Source organism: Kogia breviceps, chromosome 4, assembly GCF_026419965.1.
Source record: "Kogia breviceps isolate mKogBre1 chromosome 4, mKogBre1 haplotype 1, whole genome shotgun sequence".
In the NCBI taxonomy this organism is placed as follows: domain Eukaryota; kingdom Metazoa; phylum Chordata; class Mammalia; order Artiodactyla; family Physeteridae; genus Kogia; species Kogia breviceps.
Window position 1 is genome coordinate 101,123,025 of NC_081313.1, and position 18,860 is coordinate 101,141,884.

The following is an 18,860-nucleotide window of genomic DNA, read 5'->3' on the forward strand; positions in this document are numbered from 1 at the left end:
AGAAACAAATGGTGGTATCTAGGCAGTGGGGAGTCGGTGTTAGAAATCATGGACTTACAGGCTTTCCGGTTGAGGTTGGGGTTTACTTTTCAAATGCTCTTAGCAATATGGATATAAGATTAGAGAAGCTGATGACTGGATTTGGGATTTCAGAAAAGATAAAACAGAAAAGTAAAGGACCGAGGAAGAAAAAGAGCCAAGAAAAAGAGCAAGACAATTCTTAAAGTCCTGGTAGAATTTAGGTTGAATAGGGAAAGAAAGACAAAGCTGCTAAGAGCTTGGGGAAATGAGGCTGAATCTGACCTCCCACCAATCACTAGGGCCAAGGGAGTCAATGCTAGGTTTGGCTTAAGCCTAGGTCATCCACTCCATTCCTGAGCTGGAGGAGACTTCCAGGCTAGAGTAGGGAAGAATGGTTACCCAGAAGGAAATTCAGATATGCTACCATAAAAAGAGTGAATAGATGCTTTATAACAGAGACTGCTGGTTTCCTACAATAGTCTTCATTTCTTCCAGAGTAAGGGAACCCCTAGTTTTTAGGGGGTGGCATAATGATGGCATTTTCTAGTCTCCTGTAGCTAGGGATGGCCATGTAACTAAGGAGCTGATCAAAGGGATGTGGAGAGAAGTGGTGCGTGGAATTTCTGGACTACGCCCTTAAAGGAAAGGGGATGTCATTGTATTTCCCTTTACTCCTTTTCTGCCTGCTGGAATGTGGCTTGTGGTGTTTAGCCAACGTAGACCATGAGGAAGAGATTACACCCTAGGGAGAGGAGGACCACAGAAGGAGCCTGCAATCCCTGGGTGAGCTCATGGAGCCTTCATCTTCCCACGTGAGGGATAATTACACTGCATTTTTCTAAAGCCACTTTGAATGTGGTTCTGTGTTACAAGCAGCTGGACCTATATTTCAACTAATTCAAATGTCCAATAAAAAAGATATGCTGGGAATATAAATGACCATAGCATAAGACAGAAAGTAGTAAGCAATAAACAGAGGCACAGGTAAAAAGGATACAGAGAAGAATCACCTCAATCCACAATGTGAGCTTTCAAGAGATTAAAGTTTCTGATCAGTGACAGGCCACAGACTGTCTGTAGGTGGTGGAATGCAGGTCAGGGAATGTGCCTCAACATCTGATTCCAGACAGGCCGAGGGCAGTATCAATGGTGACGGGAGCATGACAGTGACAACTGGCCCATGCATCCAACTCACTCAGGCAACATTTGACACCAAGCAACGACTTGGTATACTTACTTAAATTAGTTGGGTTTGGGTTGATACTTCTTGAAAATAATCATAGAAATTCCGAAATTTAGGGATGGAAGAAATCCTAGTGACTAGAAAACCTTCTGCTCCAATACCCTTAAAAAAATAATAATTACAGTGATGCCAAGTAAGTCTGGCACACAGCCAGTAGAACCCAGGGCTTCTAACTCCCAGGCCAGTGAGGGCTGAGGGCCTCTATATACTTAATTTGTAAAGAATCCCTGTGAAGATTTCTTCTCCAGCAAAATTGTAACTTCAGGTTGCTACCTGCAATGCCCTTTTATTTTTCCACGAACAAACCTTGCATTGGCATAGCAATCTTTAGCTTTCAGAATAATTTCACATTTTTTCTTATTCGATCCTGACAGTAATCCCATGCACTGAAGTGAGGTAATTGAAGTTGAAAGTCTTCAAGAGACCCTCTGACAATGAAGATCTATTAATTGCAAGAGGGAGTTGCGTATGATGCTCTTACTAATCACCCACTAATTTTCCTAATTGTCCTTTTTCCAGCCTTTCTGACTTTGACTTTACTGAGGAAAAATATTGTGTGCTGCCTTGTGATGAAATTGGAGTAAACCTCAGACAAGTTATTCAGGGTGGTTTTTGTTATTTGGAGCTGCATTGTCCAATAGGTAGCCTCTATCCACATGCGGACTATTTAGATTTAAATTAATTCAAATTAAGTACAATTTAAAACTCAGTCACACTAGTCTCATTTCAAGTGCTCGGCCACCGGCTACTCTACCGGGCGCTACTGATATAGAACATTTCCATCATGTCAGAAAGTTCTATGGGACAGCCTAGAGATCTAAGAGACACGTCTCTCTTCCGCCAATCTTCAATCTTGCCCTCAGTCTGTGCATAATCCAAGCCCAAAGACTGGTCCCCAAGCTCTCCCACTTCCTAAAGGAGATTTTAAAACTGGTAACGACAACAGAAATCGTTTGGCCTAGTCCTGCTAAGAAAGGGACGTGGCAATAAAAGTCCAAGATTCTTCCACAAAAGTCAGTACAGCGAGTGGGCGGTGAAAAGGTGGCCGCAACCCAGACATGAAGGTGGAAAGAGAGGCAAACGGGCGGGGCTGAGCGCGGCGCGCGCCGGGCGGGCGCAGTCTCGAGGCCGGGGGTGGGGCTGCGCGCGGTGGGCCGGGGAGGCGGGGGAGCCCAGCGGCCCGCGCGCCAGCCTAGCCGTGCGTGCTCACGTGACAGGTCCGCGAGGTCCCGCTCGCGCAGTAGTCTGGGCGAGCGAAGATGGCGGCTGAGAGGGAACCTCCTCCGCTGGGGGTCGGGAAACCCAACGACTTTGAGGAGCTGGAGGACGGAGAGGACCTGTTCACCAGCACTGTCTCCACCTTAGAGGTGAGACCGCGTCGCCGTGGATGCTGCGCTGCGTCGCTGCCGCGCGTCTCACCTTTCGGTGCCTTTGCCGTTCCCCGACTTGTCCCTCCCCACCCCCCCGGATTTACAAGGACCTGGTTGGGGCGACACCTGTGACGCGGGCCCCACCTCGGGGACCTGTCATTGGGCTGGAGTTGGCCTGGGCGGCTAGGCCTGCTTTAAGAGAGCAAACTGCGTGCCGGGGGGCCGACCTGAACCCCTGAGGGGCCGGGACCGGACAGAGCATCGCAGTGTCCTTTCCCCGTTCAGCTGGCCCTCGTCAGTGTCACTTGCACCGCTTCTTCCAGAGCTGAGAAGGTTTTGCCCTGGGTCCCCGCAAACCTCACCGCGCTGCCGGGCGACCTCCGCAGCCCCTTTTAAGAGGTGCTTGCTTTTCCCTTCCCAAGGGAGGGTGTGCCTCCGAAAGGGGAGAGCAGTGAACAGAGTGCTCAGTGGCCGAGGCGCTGGAGGGATCGTGTGGGTGCACGTTTCCCGGTCCTGGCCCTTCATGGACGCTAGTTCCCCTTGAGGGAAGTACCTGTTTTGGACTGTTAAATAGGTAAATGCATTTGACCGGTTTTGCTTATCTTCTTTAGTTCTTAAGCTTTTTAAGGATCATAGTTTTGACAAAATATAAAGTTGAAGGGAGGGAATAGTTCAGGAAACTGTTGGGCAGTGGGGGAGGTTTTTGTGGTTTTTTTTTAAGTTACCAGGGGAAAAATAAAAACAGATCCTCACTCCCTTTTCCTCTTTTCTCGCATGATCAGCGATCTCTGAAGCTAAGTGTTCCTGTTTTTGTCAAAGGAAACGCCCTCTATGAACTTAACTGTCTTGGGCCTCCTGTATCCAGTTCATATTTGAATTGCTTTGCCTTTGATGAGCGCACACACACCTCATAGCCCAACTTTAAGTGTGTGTATGTGTATTAAAATATAAGCAAATTTCCCAGAGAATTGTTTATCTTGGGCTGTACTTATTCATAAACCTGCTTTTTAGTAAGCTTACCTAGCTTGTTGAACTCTGCAGCAAGTCAATTGGAAATTACTGTAAAATATCCATTATTTGGCATTCACTTAGCTGAAACTGGGAACTTCCGGCACCCGTTTTCGGTACTGACCACATTCTGCTAATTGTATTTGCAGGTTCCTGCCCAAACTCCACCTGTCCTCAGGATTATATGCTTCTTGGGGCTAGGGATAGTGCCTTGATCATCTTTGTTTCCCCACAAAATCTTGACCATTGATTGTATTTAGCAAATGTTTGCTGAATTAATTGTCAAAACCAGCATCCCCTAAGAATTAGTAAAAATTATCTTGCACAGCAAATTACCTTTTGGGGCCAATATCCTTGTAGTCCTTTATGTACTCTACAGCTACCTTAACACGTATTGAAAGTTAGTGTCTGCATGATCCTAAGACCTGTATTCCCCTTTGTGGGCTACAAAGGTTTTCCACCAGCAAGGATAAGAATAAACTTAATTAACATATTGTAAACTAGAATATTGTGAGCACTAAGCATTCTGTTTAATTGAAGTCTTTAAAGTTGAGTAAAAGGAGCTATAATTTATATTTCCCATTTGAATGGGACTTTTTAATAAGGTATTTAACTATTTTTCAGTAGAAGTCTACAAAATTTTGAGTATGAATAAATTTATTTTGGTTACTGCGTTATGAAAACTTTTTTAAAAGTTGGTTTTGATTGTTCATCTAAACCCCTTATTTCATGAGACTCATTCAGGGTATGAATTTTAAGGTAGTATAACTGTGAGACTTACAAATTCCGAATTTTTTTTTTTGCTTTTCAAACTATTTGGGGAAGGATATATAGCAGCATTTATTAGTATACCAAAGCTGCTCTAAAGGAATGTTTTTTCAGTATGCCCCTTTTCTTTTGAGTAGTGCTTCTCAAACTTCAGTGTGTAGGGGAAACCATAGGATTCTTGTTTAAAATGCAGATGCCTTTGCCTCACTAGAATCTGCATGTTTTTTTATAAGTGTTCTAGATCATTGTTTTTCAAACATTATATATAAGTTACCTAGAGATCTTGTTAAAGCAAATTCTGATTCTGTAGGTCTGGGATAAGCCAAATTCTGCATTTTTAACAAACTCTCCTCATGACATTGCTTCTAGTCCCAAGGACAATGAGTTGCAAAGCCCCAGGTGATTCTGATACAGGTCATCTGCTTTGACTAGTTATTACCTAAGCCGTAAATTGTAAGAAAGGCATAAAAATTAATGTCTTTCTATTTTAAAAAAAAGTAAGTCAGAGTTTTAAAAATATTATTCATGTAGAAACTTTTTCTTTTGAGGGCATTTGGAGGAAAAAAATCAGTTGAAATTCATATAAGTGAAAATCAAATTATACACAGCTTCCATGTCGTAATTGTTAAGCTTTTAATGACTATACAACTTAGTGTATGTGTATGCTATGAGTATGTTTTTATCTCAATATTAAACTCCTTTCCTTTCAAAATTAAGAACAGTCACATAAAGCTATGTTCAGTAGCTAAAGGATATTTAAAACCCCTAGTGTATGTTTCTGTTGTGACTATGAAACAGAGTGGAGAAGGGCTGGCATGGGGGCAGGGAGGGGAAGCTTGTTCTTTTTTTGTACCTGAGAGGCTTTACATTGTTTAGGAATACCACTTCTACTGCCTTTTTTTTTTTTTTTTTTTTTTTTTTTTTTTTTTTTTTAATGATAATAGTCCTAAGCTTAAAGGTGCTTGCCCTAAGGCAGCATGAAGTAGTAAGACAACACCTTAAAAAGGTCGGGAAATTTATATTATGTGCCTGTTCTTTTTTTTTCTTTATTGGATTATAGTTGATTTACAATGTTGTGTTAGTTTCACCTGTTCTTTTTTTAAACAGCTTTATTGAGTTATAATTCACATACCATATAACTCATGCATTTAATATGTACAATTTTATGCGTTTTAGTATATTCACAGGTACTACAACATTTTCATCACCTCAGAAAGAAACCTCCGTAACCTCTCACCCCCGTCCCCATTCCCTAAACTCGTCTGCCCCCAACCTTAGGCAACTACTAGTTCACTCTCTGTCTCTATAGACGTCCCTATTCTAGACTTTATATGAATAAAATCATGTAACATGTGGTCTTTTGTGACTGACATCTTTCACTTGGCATAATGTTTTCAAAGTCTATACTTAATTTGTTTTTATGCGTGAATAATAATCCATTGTATGGCTATACCACATTTTGTTTATCCATTTTGTCATTCATTGGACATTTGCATTGTTTCCACATTTTGACTATTATAAATAATGCTGCAATAAACATTTGTGTACAAGTAGAATTGCTGGGTTATATGGTGACTCTACATTTAATCATTTGAAGAATTGCTGGAGTGGTTTCCCAAAATGGCCACACCATTTTACATTCCCATCAGCCATGTATGAGGGAACCAGTTTTTCCACATCCTCACCAACACTTGTTGTTATTCGACTGTTTTATTCTATCCATCATAATGCATGTGAAATGGTATCTTAAGTGTGGGTTTGATTATTTTCTTGAAGACATCTTTGCATGTGCTTATTGGCCATTTGTACATATTTGGAGAAATGTCTGTTCAGAGCCTTTGCTCATTTTTCAGTTGGGTTGTCTTTTTATTTTTGTTTTTTATAAATTTTTAAATTTATTTTAGTTTTGGCTGCATTGGGTCTTTGTTGCTGTGTGCAAGCTTTCTCTAGTTGGAGCAAGCAGGGGCTACTCTTTGTTGTGGGGCACGGGCTTCTAATTGCGGCGGCTTCTCTTGTTGGGGAGCACGGGTTCTAGGTGCGCAGGCTTCAGTAGTTGTGGCTTGTGGGCTCAGTAGTTGTGGCTCATGGGCTCTAAAGCACAGGCTCAGTAGTTGTGGCACACGGGCTTAGTTGCTCTGTGGCTTGTGGGATCTTACCGGACCAGGGCTTGAACCGGTGTCCCCTGCATAGGCAGGCGGATTCTTAACCACTGAGCCACCAGCGAAGCCCTGTCTTTTTATTTATAAGAATTTTTTGTATATCATAGATACAAGTTCTTTACCAGATAAATAATTTGCAAAAATTTTTCCCCTATTCTGTGGATTGTCTTTTCATGTTCTTGACAGTGTTCTCTGAAGCACAAATTTTTAAAAGATTTGGTGAAGTCCAGTTTATCTGTTTTTTATTTTGTTGGTCATGCTTTCAACATCATATATAAGAATCCCCTACCCAATCCAAGGTCATGAAGATTTATATCTTTTTTAAAAATTTATTAATTCATTTATAATAACAATAATCAACCTATTACGTGTCAGGCTAAATCACGTTTTTAACAGAAAATATATTTTCCAAAACAGAAAATATGTGAGAAGAGTGGCATTGTTTTACATTAAGTTCTTTTTACACAAATTTACATCACATCTTTTTACTCAAAAAGAAAGTCACAAAAATTATAATCATCCTCATCAGTTCACTCAGTCCCATGTAATTAATTTTTTTTCACCTTGATCTTTTGTTAGCACTTTAATGAATTCATCAGTTTTCCATTAGAGTTCTGAAAATACTTATTCATTCAGTTCAGCAGTATAGTCAGTTACCAGAAACCTGTACTTGTCAGAGTCTTTTCCATGAATTCCATGAATATCTGTTTTCTTCTAAGGGTTTTATAGTTTTGGCTCTTACATTTAGGGGTTTGATTTGTTTTGAGTTAACTTTTGTATATGGTATGAGGTAAAGTCCAACTTCATTGTTTTGCATGTGGCAATCCACTTGTCACAGCACCATTTGATGAAAAGACTCTTTCTCCATTGAATGGTCTTGGCATCCTTTCTGAAAATTGGTTGACTGTAGATGTTTACACCTGGTTCTTGTACTAACCTCAAATCTTAAGGTCAGCTGAAGTTAAGTTGAAAACCACAGTTTCCCCAACACTGTCACATGATAGTTTATAGTGCATTTCAAGTGAAATTTCCAGATGGGAGGTTCACAGGTCTTATAATTCCTTTCCCACCATGTAACCTTATGCCATAATTGCACAGAAGATACTGTACTTAGTTGACTTCAGTAAATACTTGAGTATTTACTCTCTACCATACTTTTTAGATGATAACGGGAGTGCAGATATTAGCAAGATAATGCAAATCTTTGAGGACAGAAAATCTCCAGTGGAGAAGAAAGATGTGCAGAAAACTCTGATACAGACAGACTGTGACTATATGATCTGAAAACACTGAAAGTACCAGTGAAATGGGAGCGATTCTGACTCCTATCAGCGTTCCTGACACATAGTAGATGAACAGTAAGTGTTTCTGTTAGCTAGGAAAAGCCATTGAGATGGTAATATTTAAGAGAGACTTCGAAGGGTGGAGAAATTTCAGTGTGGGAGAATGGCACGTGTCACTTAAGGTTCAGTCCATATTTTAGGGAACTCTGAGTGGCTGAATATAGGATGTTAGAGGTTAATGTGGTGAGATTGTGAATAGCTTTGAAATTTGTTTTGTAGGCACGTGAGAGCTCTGGAAGATTTTCAGGGAAGTAACATGATCACCTAGGAAGCTTAATGTGCTAGTGGTCTGAGGGATGAATTTGAGTGCGAGGTATCATTGGTAGGTTGATGAGCCAGAGGTTATTTTAAATCTGAGGTTTAAAGCCTCAAGAAGAAAAGTGCAAATAATAAAGGAGAGAAAGAAGTTGATGCAATAGCAGATTAAAAGATAGCTTAAGACTTACAATGTCTAGGGGAAGGAATTATAAGTTTATTTCATTTGGGAATAAGTTACACCAATGCAGATACTATCAGACAGCTAGAAATACTGGATGGACTAGAGATACAGATTCAATACAATTTATTGAATGGTGACACTAAAGCAAACTAGTTTAATAGAAATCTAGTCCTTGCCCTTATGGAGTATATGAACCTACAGGAGTCAACATAATAAACACACCTGTGTGAACAGGCACCTGCAATACCAGGTGATATATGTGTAATTGAAATATGCACATGGTACAGAAATGGTATAGAAAACTGGAGTGACTTAATTGCATAGAGATGATCTTTGAAACCCTGAAAAGTGGGTGACAGTATCAAGAGAGCAAGTAAAACTAAAGAGTCTTTTGATAAAGAACTGAAGTTTAGTATCTTGTTCTAAAACAACAGGTAGTAACAGCATATATCTTGTTTTCCTAATTCTGTCTTCTCATCTTTGGGTTGGCATCCAACTTTAAATGTTTTAATTTTTTTGAAAATTTCATTATGAATTACCTATGTTTAAGAGGAAAGACATTTCGTGACCAGGTATTTAAAGGCAATGGCATGGAAAATACTAGAAAGAGATTTATGACTAAGTATAACTCTAATTGACTACTTTCCCTGGAAGCCATTAAATATAAGGGTTTTGGAATGAATATTTTTAGTGCCTGTAAAAAATGTTATTCTGTGTAGTTGCTTGAGGCAGAGGTGCTCAATTTTTTTCAGTTTTTTCTTAAAAAGAGTAATTTTTTTTTCTTTTTTTCTTAGCCATGCTGCACGGCTTGTGGATCTTAGTTCCCTGACCAGGGATTGAACCCAGGCCCTCAGCAGTGAAAGCTTGGAGTCCTAACCACTGGACTGCCAGGAACTCCCCAGATTTGTCCTTAATGTTACTTTTCAAATGCCCACTTTCCTATAAAATTGAACTCTGATGTTTTTTTCCTGTGATGATAGTTTTTAGTTGTGATAAAATTTATCTCAGTAAAGTTCACTACCACCTCAGTCAAGATATAGGACACTTCCATCACCTTCTAAAAATTCTCTCATGTAGTTAACGCCTCCCACTCCCAGGCTCTGGCACCCACTGATCTGCTTTTTGCCTATAGTTTTGTCTTTTCCAGAATTTCATATAAATGGCCTCATATAGATGGAATTATATTTTTTATAAATAAAACAGCATGAAACTTTCTGAATGTAGCTTCTTTCACTTAACCTAAAGTATCTAATATTTATTGATGTTGTTGCATGTATCAGTAATTCATTCCTTTGTTGCTGAATTTAGTATTCCGTTGTATTGTGTATCACAGTTCTTTGTTGTTGAAGAATGTTTATGTTGTTTACAGTTTGGGGCATTAATGATTAGAGATGACATGAACATCTATATACAGATTTTTGTGTGAACAGTTTTCATTTCCTTTGGGAAAATACGTAGAAGTAGGATTGCTGGTTGTGTGGTAAATACATGTTTAACTTTCTAACGGACTGCCTAACTTTTTGCCAGAAAGGTTCAAGGGAGATAAAGCATAGGGAGATGAAGTTAATTACTTTTAGTTTCACAAGTTAATGGCTCTAGTAATAATGTATCTCAAGTTATAATAATAACTAGTAATATAACTCAAGACCATGTCCATTAGGACAGTGTTCTCCAAGTCTGAGAATTGATAATATATGGTTTCATTAAAATGAAAGCATGATGTTATGGTATTTCCTCCCATCATAAAAGTTATTTTAATATTGAAGTTTTAGGGACTTCCCTGGTGGTGCAGTGGTTAAGAATCCACCTACCAGTACAGGGGACACAGGTTCGAGCCCTGGTCCGGGAAGATCCCACATGCCACGGAGCAACTAAGCCCACGCAGCACAACTACTGAGCCTGCACTCTAGAGCCTGCAAGACACAACTACTGAGCTGGCATGCCACAACCCCTGAAGCCGCACGCCTAGAGCCTGTGCTCCGCAACAAGAGAAGCCACTGCAATGGGAAGCCTGCGCACTGCAACAAAGGGTAGCCCCTGCTCACCACAACTAGAGAAAGCCTGCCTGCAACAACAAAGACCTAATACAGCCAAAAATAAAATAAATAAATTTCTTTAAAAATATATATATTGAAACTTTATTCCTATTCAAAGAGTCACACTTTTTATGTATTATTGAGTGTTTGAATCCTGAAGGCTGGTCCAAAGGAAACTTCTGTGCCTCTGGATTTGCCTGTTTTAGTCTCTGGTCAGGTTTTCATTAATTTTATCTCTGAAATCTAAAAAAATTGTAAGATTCTAAGAAAGAAGAAAAAGATAATTTCCAGACTGTTTTCTTCAATGATGGAGAATTCAGTTGTTCCACATCCTTGTCAGCACTTGTTAGCGTCAGTTTTATTTCAGGCAGTGGCATGCTTGGGACTGGCTTATACTGGCTTGAAAGAACTGATCTTTAAATTTTCAGGAATTTTGTAAGCTGTTTAGTAAGCAGCCATTGTTAAAAATTAAATTATATGAAGATAAATTATATTAAAAAAACAAAGGTAATAAATATATAAAACTTGTCACTTCCTAATTCCTTTACTATGTTTTACTAGTTTCTATATATGTCTGTTGTATCCGTATGGTGGAAAGTAACATATCTTCCTAGCTCCACATCCAGTCGGGAGAAATCAGCAACAGAGGGTATGTTTATGCCACAGAAATCAGCAAAAGCTAAAATTCAGGGTCTTCTCTCCCAAAGACTGGATGGCTAAACATATACCAGCATACCAGTGATTTTTAGCCATTCTAAAAGGTATGTAGTGTTATCTAATTGTGGTTTTAATATACATTCCTTAATGGTTAATGAAGGTGCGTATCTTTTCACATACGTGTTCACTATCTGAAAATTGTCTTCTTTGGTGAAGTGTTCTTTTGTATCTTTTAGCCATTTTAAAATGGGTTTCCTTATTGAGTTTTGAGAATTCTTCATGTATTCTGAATACACATCCTTTGCCAGATGTGTGTTTTGACGATATTTTTTCCCAATCTGTGGCTTGTTTTATCCTTTTTTAATTGATAGTACTTCATCTGTTACATATGAAATCCTTGGCGAACATTAACACAAGGTCACAAAGGTTTTGCTTATGTTTTTTCTATAAGTTTTATCTTTTATATTTGGACCTCAGATTGATTTTGAGTTAATTTTCTTATAAGTTGAGGTTCAGTTTTTTGAATATAAATATCTTATTGTTAAACCACCATTTACTAAAAGATAATCATTTTACAGTTTGTTTTATGGCTCAGAATATGGTTTTCTGTGGTAAATATGTGTGCACTTGAAAAGAATGTATTTAGTCTGATATTGGGTGGAATGTTCTATAAATATTGTTAGTTGATAGTATTTTTCAGTACATGCAACAAACATCAGTGAATTTCAGATGTTTTCTATTAAGTTAGAGAAGCTAGACTTTGAAAGTTTCTTCATTGGGTTGTCTTTGCATCTTTGTCAAAAATCAGTAGAGCATATATGTGTGGGTCTATTTCTGGACTCTGTTTCATTGATCTTTTGACTATCTTTTTGCCAGTTCTATGCTGTCTTGATTACCTTGATTACCCGAGTCTTGAAATCAGGTAGTGTGAATCCAGTGACTTTGTTCTTTTCAAAATAGTTTTGGCGGGTTTCCCTGGTGGTGCAGTGGTTGAGAGTCTGCCTGCCGATGCAGGGGACACAGGTTCGTGCCCCGGTCTGGGAAAATCCCACATGCCACAGAGCGACTAGGCCCTTGAGCCATGACTGCTGAGCCTGTGTGTACGGAGCCTGTGCTCCGCAACGGGAGAGGCCACGACAGTGAGAGGCCCGCGTACCACAAAAACAAAACAAAACAAACAAATCAAAATAGTTTTGGCTATTCTAGTTCTTTTGCCTATCCATATAATTTTAGAATCTGTTTATTGACTTCTACCAAAAATTTCTGCTGAGATTTTAATTGAGATTGTAATGAATCCATTGATTAGTTTGGGGGAGAATTAACATATTAACAATACTGAGCCTTTAAGCCATAAGTGTACTATTTCTCTCCTTTTTTTTTTCTTTTAGGTCTGTCTTGATCTTTCTCATCAGTGTTCATAGTTCTCAGCATACAGATCTAGTACATATTTTATTAGTTTATACCTATTTTATGGTTTTTTGGTGCCTTTATATCTTTTACATTTGCTCATTGGTGGCATATTTACCCTGTTTTCTGCAACTGTTGCTAAACATTCTAGTTCTAGTAGGTTTTTTTGTAGAACCTTTGGGATTTTCTATGTAAAAAATCATGTTGTCTCTGATTCGAGTTTTATTTCTTTCCAATCTGTATGTCTTTCTTTTTCTTGTCTTAATGCACTAGCTAGAACCAATATTGTAATACTGAACAGAAATGGTGAGAGTGGGTATCTTTTCCCCTTTCGTGCTAATAGGAGGAAAATATTCATTGTTTTCTCCCTTAAATATGATTTTTTTGGTAGATAACCTTTATTGGGTTGAATAAGTTTTCTTCTATTTCTAGTTTTCTGACTTTTGTGTCTCTGAATGATGTTCATGTTGGCAAATAATTTTTCTGCATCTAATAAGATGTTCATATAATTCTCTTTAGTTTATTGATAAACTGGATTATATTGATTGATTTTCAAATGTTGACTAAACCTTGAATTCCTGGCATAAACCCCACACAGTCATAATGTATTTATCCTTTTTATATATTGCTGCTTCCAGTTTGCTAGTGTTTTGCTGCTATTGTGTCTTTGTTTGTGACAGATACTTGTGTGTTGTTTTCTTTTACTCGTAATGTCTGATTTTGATATCAGAAATGCTTGCCTCATTAAATGAGTTGGAAAGTGTTTCCTCCTCTTCTATATTGTTGAAGAGGTTGTGTGGAATTAGTCATATGTCTGCCTTAAGTGTTGACAGAACTTGCTAGTAAAATCATCTGAACATGTTGTTTTGTTTGCTAGATGATTTTTAACTTCAAATTCAGTGTATCTGATAGATACAGAAGTATTTCTTCTTGTTGAACTTTGGTTGTATGTGACTTTCAAGGAATTTGTCCATTCAGTGTAAGCTGTGAAATTCATGGGCATAGGTTTTTCGTAATACTCCATTATCCTATTACCGCATCTGTGTAGTCTGGGTAATGCCCCTCCTTTTTCATCGCTTATATTGGTAATTTATGTCATCTCTTTGTTTGCTTATTTATTCATTCATTTTAATCTTGCTAAAGGTTTGTCATTTTATTGGAATCTTTCCAAAGAATCAGTTTTTGGTTTCTTGGTTTCTTTTTTATTTTGTTTTTTAATTTAATTAATTTCCTTCTGCTTGCTGTCTGTTTAGTTTGCTCTTCTCTTTTGTCAAGCTTTGATCATTGGTTTAAGACTTTGTTTTTTGAGTGCTAGTATTTAGCTATGTATTTCTCTGTAAGCACTGCTTTAGTTGCATCCCACAAATTTTGATACTGTGTTTTTGTTTTTATTCAATTTAAACTATTTTCTAGTTTCCCTTGTGACTTCCTGTTTGACTTATAGGATTTAGAAGTGTGCTAATTTCCAAAATTTGAGGACTTTTCCAGAGAGTTTTCTGTTACTGATACAGGTTTATTTTATTAGTGTCAGAGAATGTTTTATGATTCCAGTTCTTTTACATTTGTTAAGGTTTGTCTGATGTCCCAGAATGTGATCTGTTATGGTGAACAGTCTGTGTACACTCGAGAAACATGTATATAGTCTAATGTTATTTTTGAAGTGTTCTGTAAATGTTAAGTCAAGTTGATTGATAGAATTTTCCTGGTCTTCTCTGTCTTCCCTTATTATCTATTGTATCAATTACTGTGATTTAGTATTATAATTTCTTGGTAAATTGATCCTTTTATCACATGATACCCCTCTTTATTGCTGATAATACTCCTTATTCTTATGTTTATTTTATTTGATGTTAATGTAACACTCCAGCTCTTCTTTGGTAGCATGACATGTTTTTTTTTGCATTTGTTTACTTTTAACTTACCTATGTCTTTAAAGTAGGGTTTTGTAGGCAGCATATTGTTGTGCATTGTTATTTTTGTACACAATATGGTCGCTTCTGTCTTTTAGTTGGTGTGTTTAGAATATTTACATTTAATGTGATTATTGGTGTGATTGCATTAGATCTAGCATTTTATTTGATTACTGTTTTTCTCTTCTGTTTTTCCCTCTGAAAACAGAGGGAAATATATACCTAAACATTTACAGTCCAATTAGTTAATATTGTCCTTTGACAAACGAAATTCAGAGCCTTACAACCATATAGGTCCATTTATCTTCCTTCTTTCATGTTATATTTCTCATGTGTATTACATTTCCATTCATTGAAAACTTTACCGTTGTTATAATTTTTGCTTTCATAGTTATACACATTTTACATAACTTAAGAAAAATGATCTATTTTATTTCCCCAGTTACCATTTCTTTGGCTCTTCTTTTATTTCTTTTTTTAAAAACATTTTTATTAATGTATTTATTTGGCTGCATAGGGTCTTAGTTACGTCATGTGGACTCTTCGTTGTGGCACACGGGCTTCTCTCTAGATGCAATGTGTGAGCTCCATAGCGTGTGGGCTCAGTAACTGCAGCACGTGAGCTCTCTAGTTGTGGTACACAGGCTCCAGAGCACAGGCTCAGTAGTTGTAGCACGCTGGCTCTCTAGTTGTGGCGCATGGGCTCCAGAGCCTGGGCTCAGTAGTTGCAGCACATGGGCTCTCTAGTTGTGGCACGTGGGCACAAGGGCTCTCTAGTTGTGGTGTGCGAGGTCTAGAGTGCCTGGGTTTAGTTGCCCCACAGCATCTGGGATCTTAGTTCCCTGACCAAGGGTTGAACCTGTGTCCCCTGCGTTGAAAGGTGGATTCTTAACCACAGGACCACCAGGGAAGTCCCAGATTGCAGCCATTTTTAATAATGAGGCTGCATCTAGTTTTCTCTGAAGTTGTTCTGTTTGGAGTTTTCTTTTTTTTTTGGATCTGTAAATTAATGTATTGCACCAAATTTGGACAGTTTTTAGCCATCCTTTCTTGAAATATTGTTTTGCGTTGCTCTTTTTCTAGGACTTCAGTAACATGAATGTTAGACCTTTTTATACTATTTCACAGATCCTTGGGGGTCTGTTCATTTTCTTCATTTCTTTTTTCCTCTCTATTACTCAGATTGGAGAGTTCCTAATGATTTATCTTCAAGGTCACTAATTTATTCTTTCAAGAACTGTAAAGGGTAAACTTTACCCTCCTGGTAAGGTAACAGATTAACTTGTTTTATGGTTGTTGGAAGTTGACATGATAAAGGACTTCCTTACTCAAAGCATAACAAGTATTGGGTTAGCCAAAAAGTGCCTTCGGTTTTTAAGTAAAAATAAAAGGCACGCTTTTCATTTTCACCAAGAACTTTATTGAGCAACGTATTCACCCTTTTGTCCCACTACTTTCTGCCATTTTTCAGGCAACTTCATAATTCCATCTTCCCAAAACTTTTTGTCTTTTTGAGCAAATAACTGTTCTAGGTGCTTTTTACAGTCTTCCAGGGAATTGCAATTTTTTCCATTAAGAGAATTTTGTAAAGACCAAAATAAATGGAAATCCGAAGGTGCAATGTCTGGTGAATACAACGGATGAATCAGAACTTCCCAGCTGAGCTGTAACAGTTTTTGCCTGGTCATCAAAGGAACATGCAGTCTTACGTTATCCTGATGGAAGATTATGTGCTTTCTGTTGACTAATTCTGGACGCTTTTCTTCAAGTGCTGCTTTCTGTTGGTCTAAATGGAAGCAGTACTTGTTGGAATTAATCGTTTGGTTTTCTGGAGGGAGCTCATAATAGAGGACTCCCTTCTAATTCCACCATATACACAACATCACCTACTTTGAATGACGACCAGCCTTTGGTGTGGTTGGTGGTGGTTCCTTTCATTTGCCCCACAATCTGTTCCATTCCCCCATTATTGTACAGTATCCAGTTTTCATCACCTGTCACAATTTGTTTTTAAAATGGAATGTTTTCATTACGTTTAAGTAGAGAATCACGTGCAGAAATACGGTCAAGAAGGTTTTTACTGCTTAACTTATGTGGAACCCAGACATCAAAGTGATGAGCATAACCAAGCTGGTGCAAATGATTTTGATTTGGATATCTTGAGTATGTCGGCTGTCTCCCATGTGGTATAATGTTGATTGTTCTCAGTTAATGTCTTGATTTGATCGCTGTCAACTTCAACTGGTCTACCCTACCATGGAGCATTGTCCAGTGAGAAATCTCCAACTTCAACTGGTCTACCCTACCATGGAGCATTGTCCAGTGAGAAATCTCCAGCGTGAAACTTCATAAACCACTTTTGACACATTTGATCAGTCACAGAACCTTCTCTATACACTGCACCAATCTTTTTTTGCGTTTCAGTTGCGTTTTTACTTTTCTTTAAATGATAAAGCAAAATATGCCGAAAACCTTACTTTTTTTCTTCCATCTTCAGTATTAAAATGGCTACACAAAAATTCACCAATTTTGATGTCTTTTTTCAAATGCACGCTGATATGACAGCTGTCACATACCATCTAACAAAATCGTTTTGAATGAAGTTAAAGACAACTAAGTGCTATGACAACCATCTTGCGGGAAAAAACGAACGAACCTTTTGGCCAACCCAGTAGCATGAATATGTTTGTGACCATTTCTCTTGCCCCTCTCTTGCCAGGATGATAAATGGAGAGGCCCAGGCCAGTGTTGCACCAGCCTTTGGTTTGTGTCACAGCTGAGGAACCTGAGCTTAGGGAAACCAAATCATTTATAATAGGCAATGTCTGCTTGATCTTTGCTCCAGAGGATACTTACACTGTACAGTAAACAGACCTGGTTTTTTGGGGGAAAAGAGATACTGATCTCTTTCTTCCAAGGCTGTTTCCCAGAAACATAGGCTTCTCTCAGAGTTTTAGCTGTCTGCACTGTCACATAGTGGACTGGAGCTCAGCTTGGGCTACCCTTGTAGCAAAGCAGTGAAAGAAGGGAGAGAAAATACTAATGAAGATTTCTGTCTCCTGCTCTTCAGGCTACTGGGCCCCCTTTTCCTGGTTCAGCTGGCTAGAAAGTAGATTTTCTTTTGGGGTTTTAGATGCTTTGTCATACAGCTAAGCAACTAGGTGTGGCCTCAGGGCAGGGACAGGAGAGGAAAGGTTTAGGAAGCAAGGGGGAGAAAAAAGAATTTTCCATCTACGTTCTCCAGATTGTAGGGGCCCTGGTATTATAGCTAGATAGACAAAGGTTTTTTGTTTTGTGTGTGTTGTTGTTGTTGTTGTTTTGAGTCTCTTCACATACTCCTAGTGTAGTTCTGCAGTTGAGGCCATCCTCAGGAGAAGGTGGGAGAGAGAAGAACAAGAAACAAAATCATAAAATTCATCCCCATAAGGATCATTTTCCATATTTTTGGCTCCCTCCCCAACCTGCCTATTTTTTACTTTTAGATCATTGTTTCTGTATTCTATCCAGAGCTTTTAGTGTTAATAAGTGGGAGAAAGAGGCTTATGTGGGCTTCTTTAGTCTTCGTTGCAATCCAAAGCACTAGTTGTTTTGGTTTGTTTTCATTTTTTTTTGGTTTGGTTTTTTTGAAGAGATATTAGCAACCTTGAAACTTTTAATAAGAATAATGTCTAGCAAACTACTAAATGATGCTATAGGGGAAGAAAAGAATATCTATTTATTAAAAACACTGATGTCTCCTCGTTGCCTGTCTCGGACAACTATAATTCTGATCACCCAGAAGCTGTCACTGTACCCTTTCACCGTCACTTCCTTGTTTGATGGACCACTCTCTCCTTACTCCTTTCCATCCAGTGGAGAACAACTCTTCCTGAACTCACTAGGAAACTGAAAGAGACATGGAGAGGCAGGGGCAGAGATAAGTGAGTCCTGAGAGCCTCTAGTGAGTGACTGCTCCATGACTGCTCAGTGAGCAGTGGAGCAGGGCACTCCATGCTGCTGATGGATGGGCACCAATAGAAAGTGCATGCCTCATAGTCTCCCCACAGTGGGGTGACTGCTGCTACCACATGCATTACTGGAGTTGCTCACTCGTCCACACCATTCCCATCTTGTTTTCCACTCTCAGACACTGAACTATGATATAATGGAGTCCTTTTTGTTGCATAAACATGCCAGTTTTTCATTCTCTGACTTTGATGTCAGAGAACAATGAATACCCAAGATATTAGAGTAATATAAACATTCAGTTATGATAAGAATACATTATAGGTTGTTTATAGTCTACATGTATTATAACTACGGACTGTATTACAATTTTTACTTTGAATAGATGTATCTATTTTAGAGAATTGAAGAGGGAAAACGTAGTTTCTGTTTTTCAGATATTTAGCATTTCAGTTGCCTTTTCTTCATTCATTGTTTCCTCTTGTATCATTTTTCTTAAGCGTAAAGAATTTCCTTTACTGTTTCTTTTTTAGACCTGGTTTATTGATGATGAA

General features: G+C 38.5%; 1 protein-coding gene across 1 annotated transcript in view; it reads left to right on the forward strand.

The window, feature by feature from the left end:
- Positions 1–2,401: 2,401 nt before the first annotated feature.
- SNX2 (sorting nexin 2) overlaps positions 2,402–18,860 on the forward strand; it is a 55,215-nt gene continuing 38,756 nt past the window's right edge. Inside the window, exon 1 of the mRNA XM_059060990.2 lies at positions 2,402–2,631. Within this exon, the coding sequence (XP_058916973.1) occupies positions 2,524–2,631 (108 nt within the window). The 5' untranslated portion in view covers positions 2,402–2,523. The remainder of the gene's footprint in view (positions 2,632–18,860) is intronic.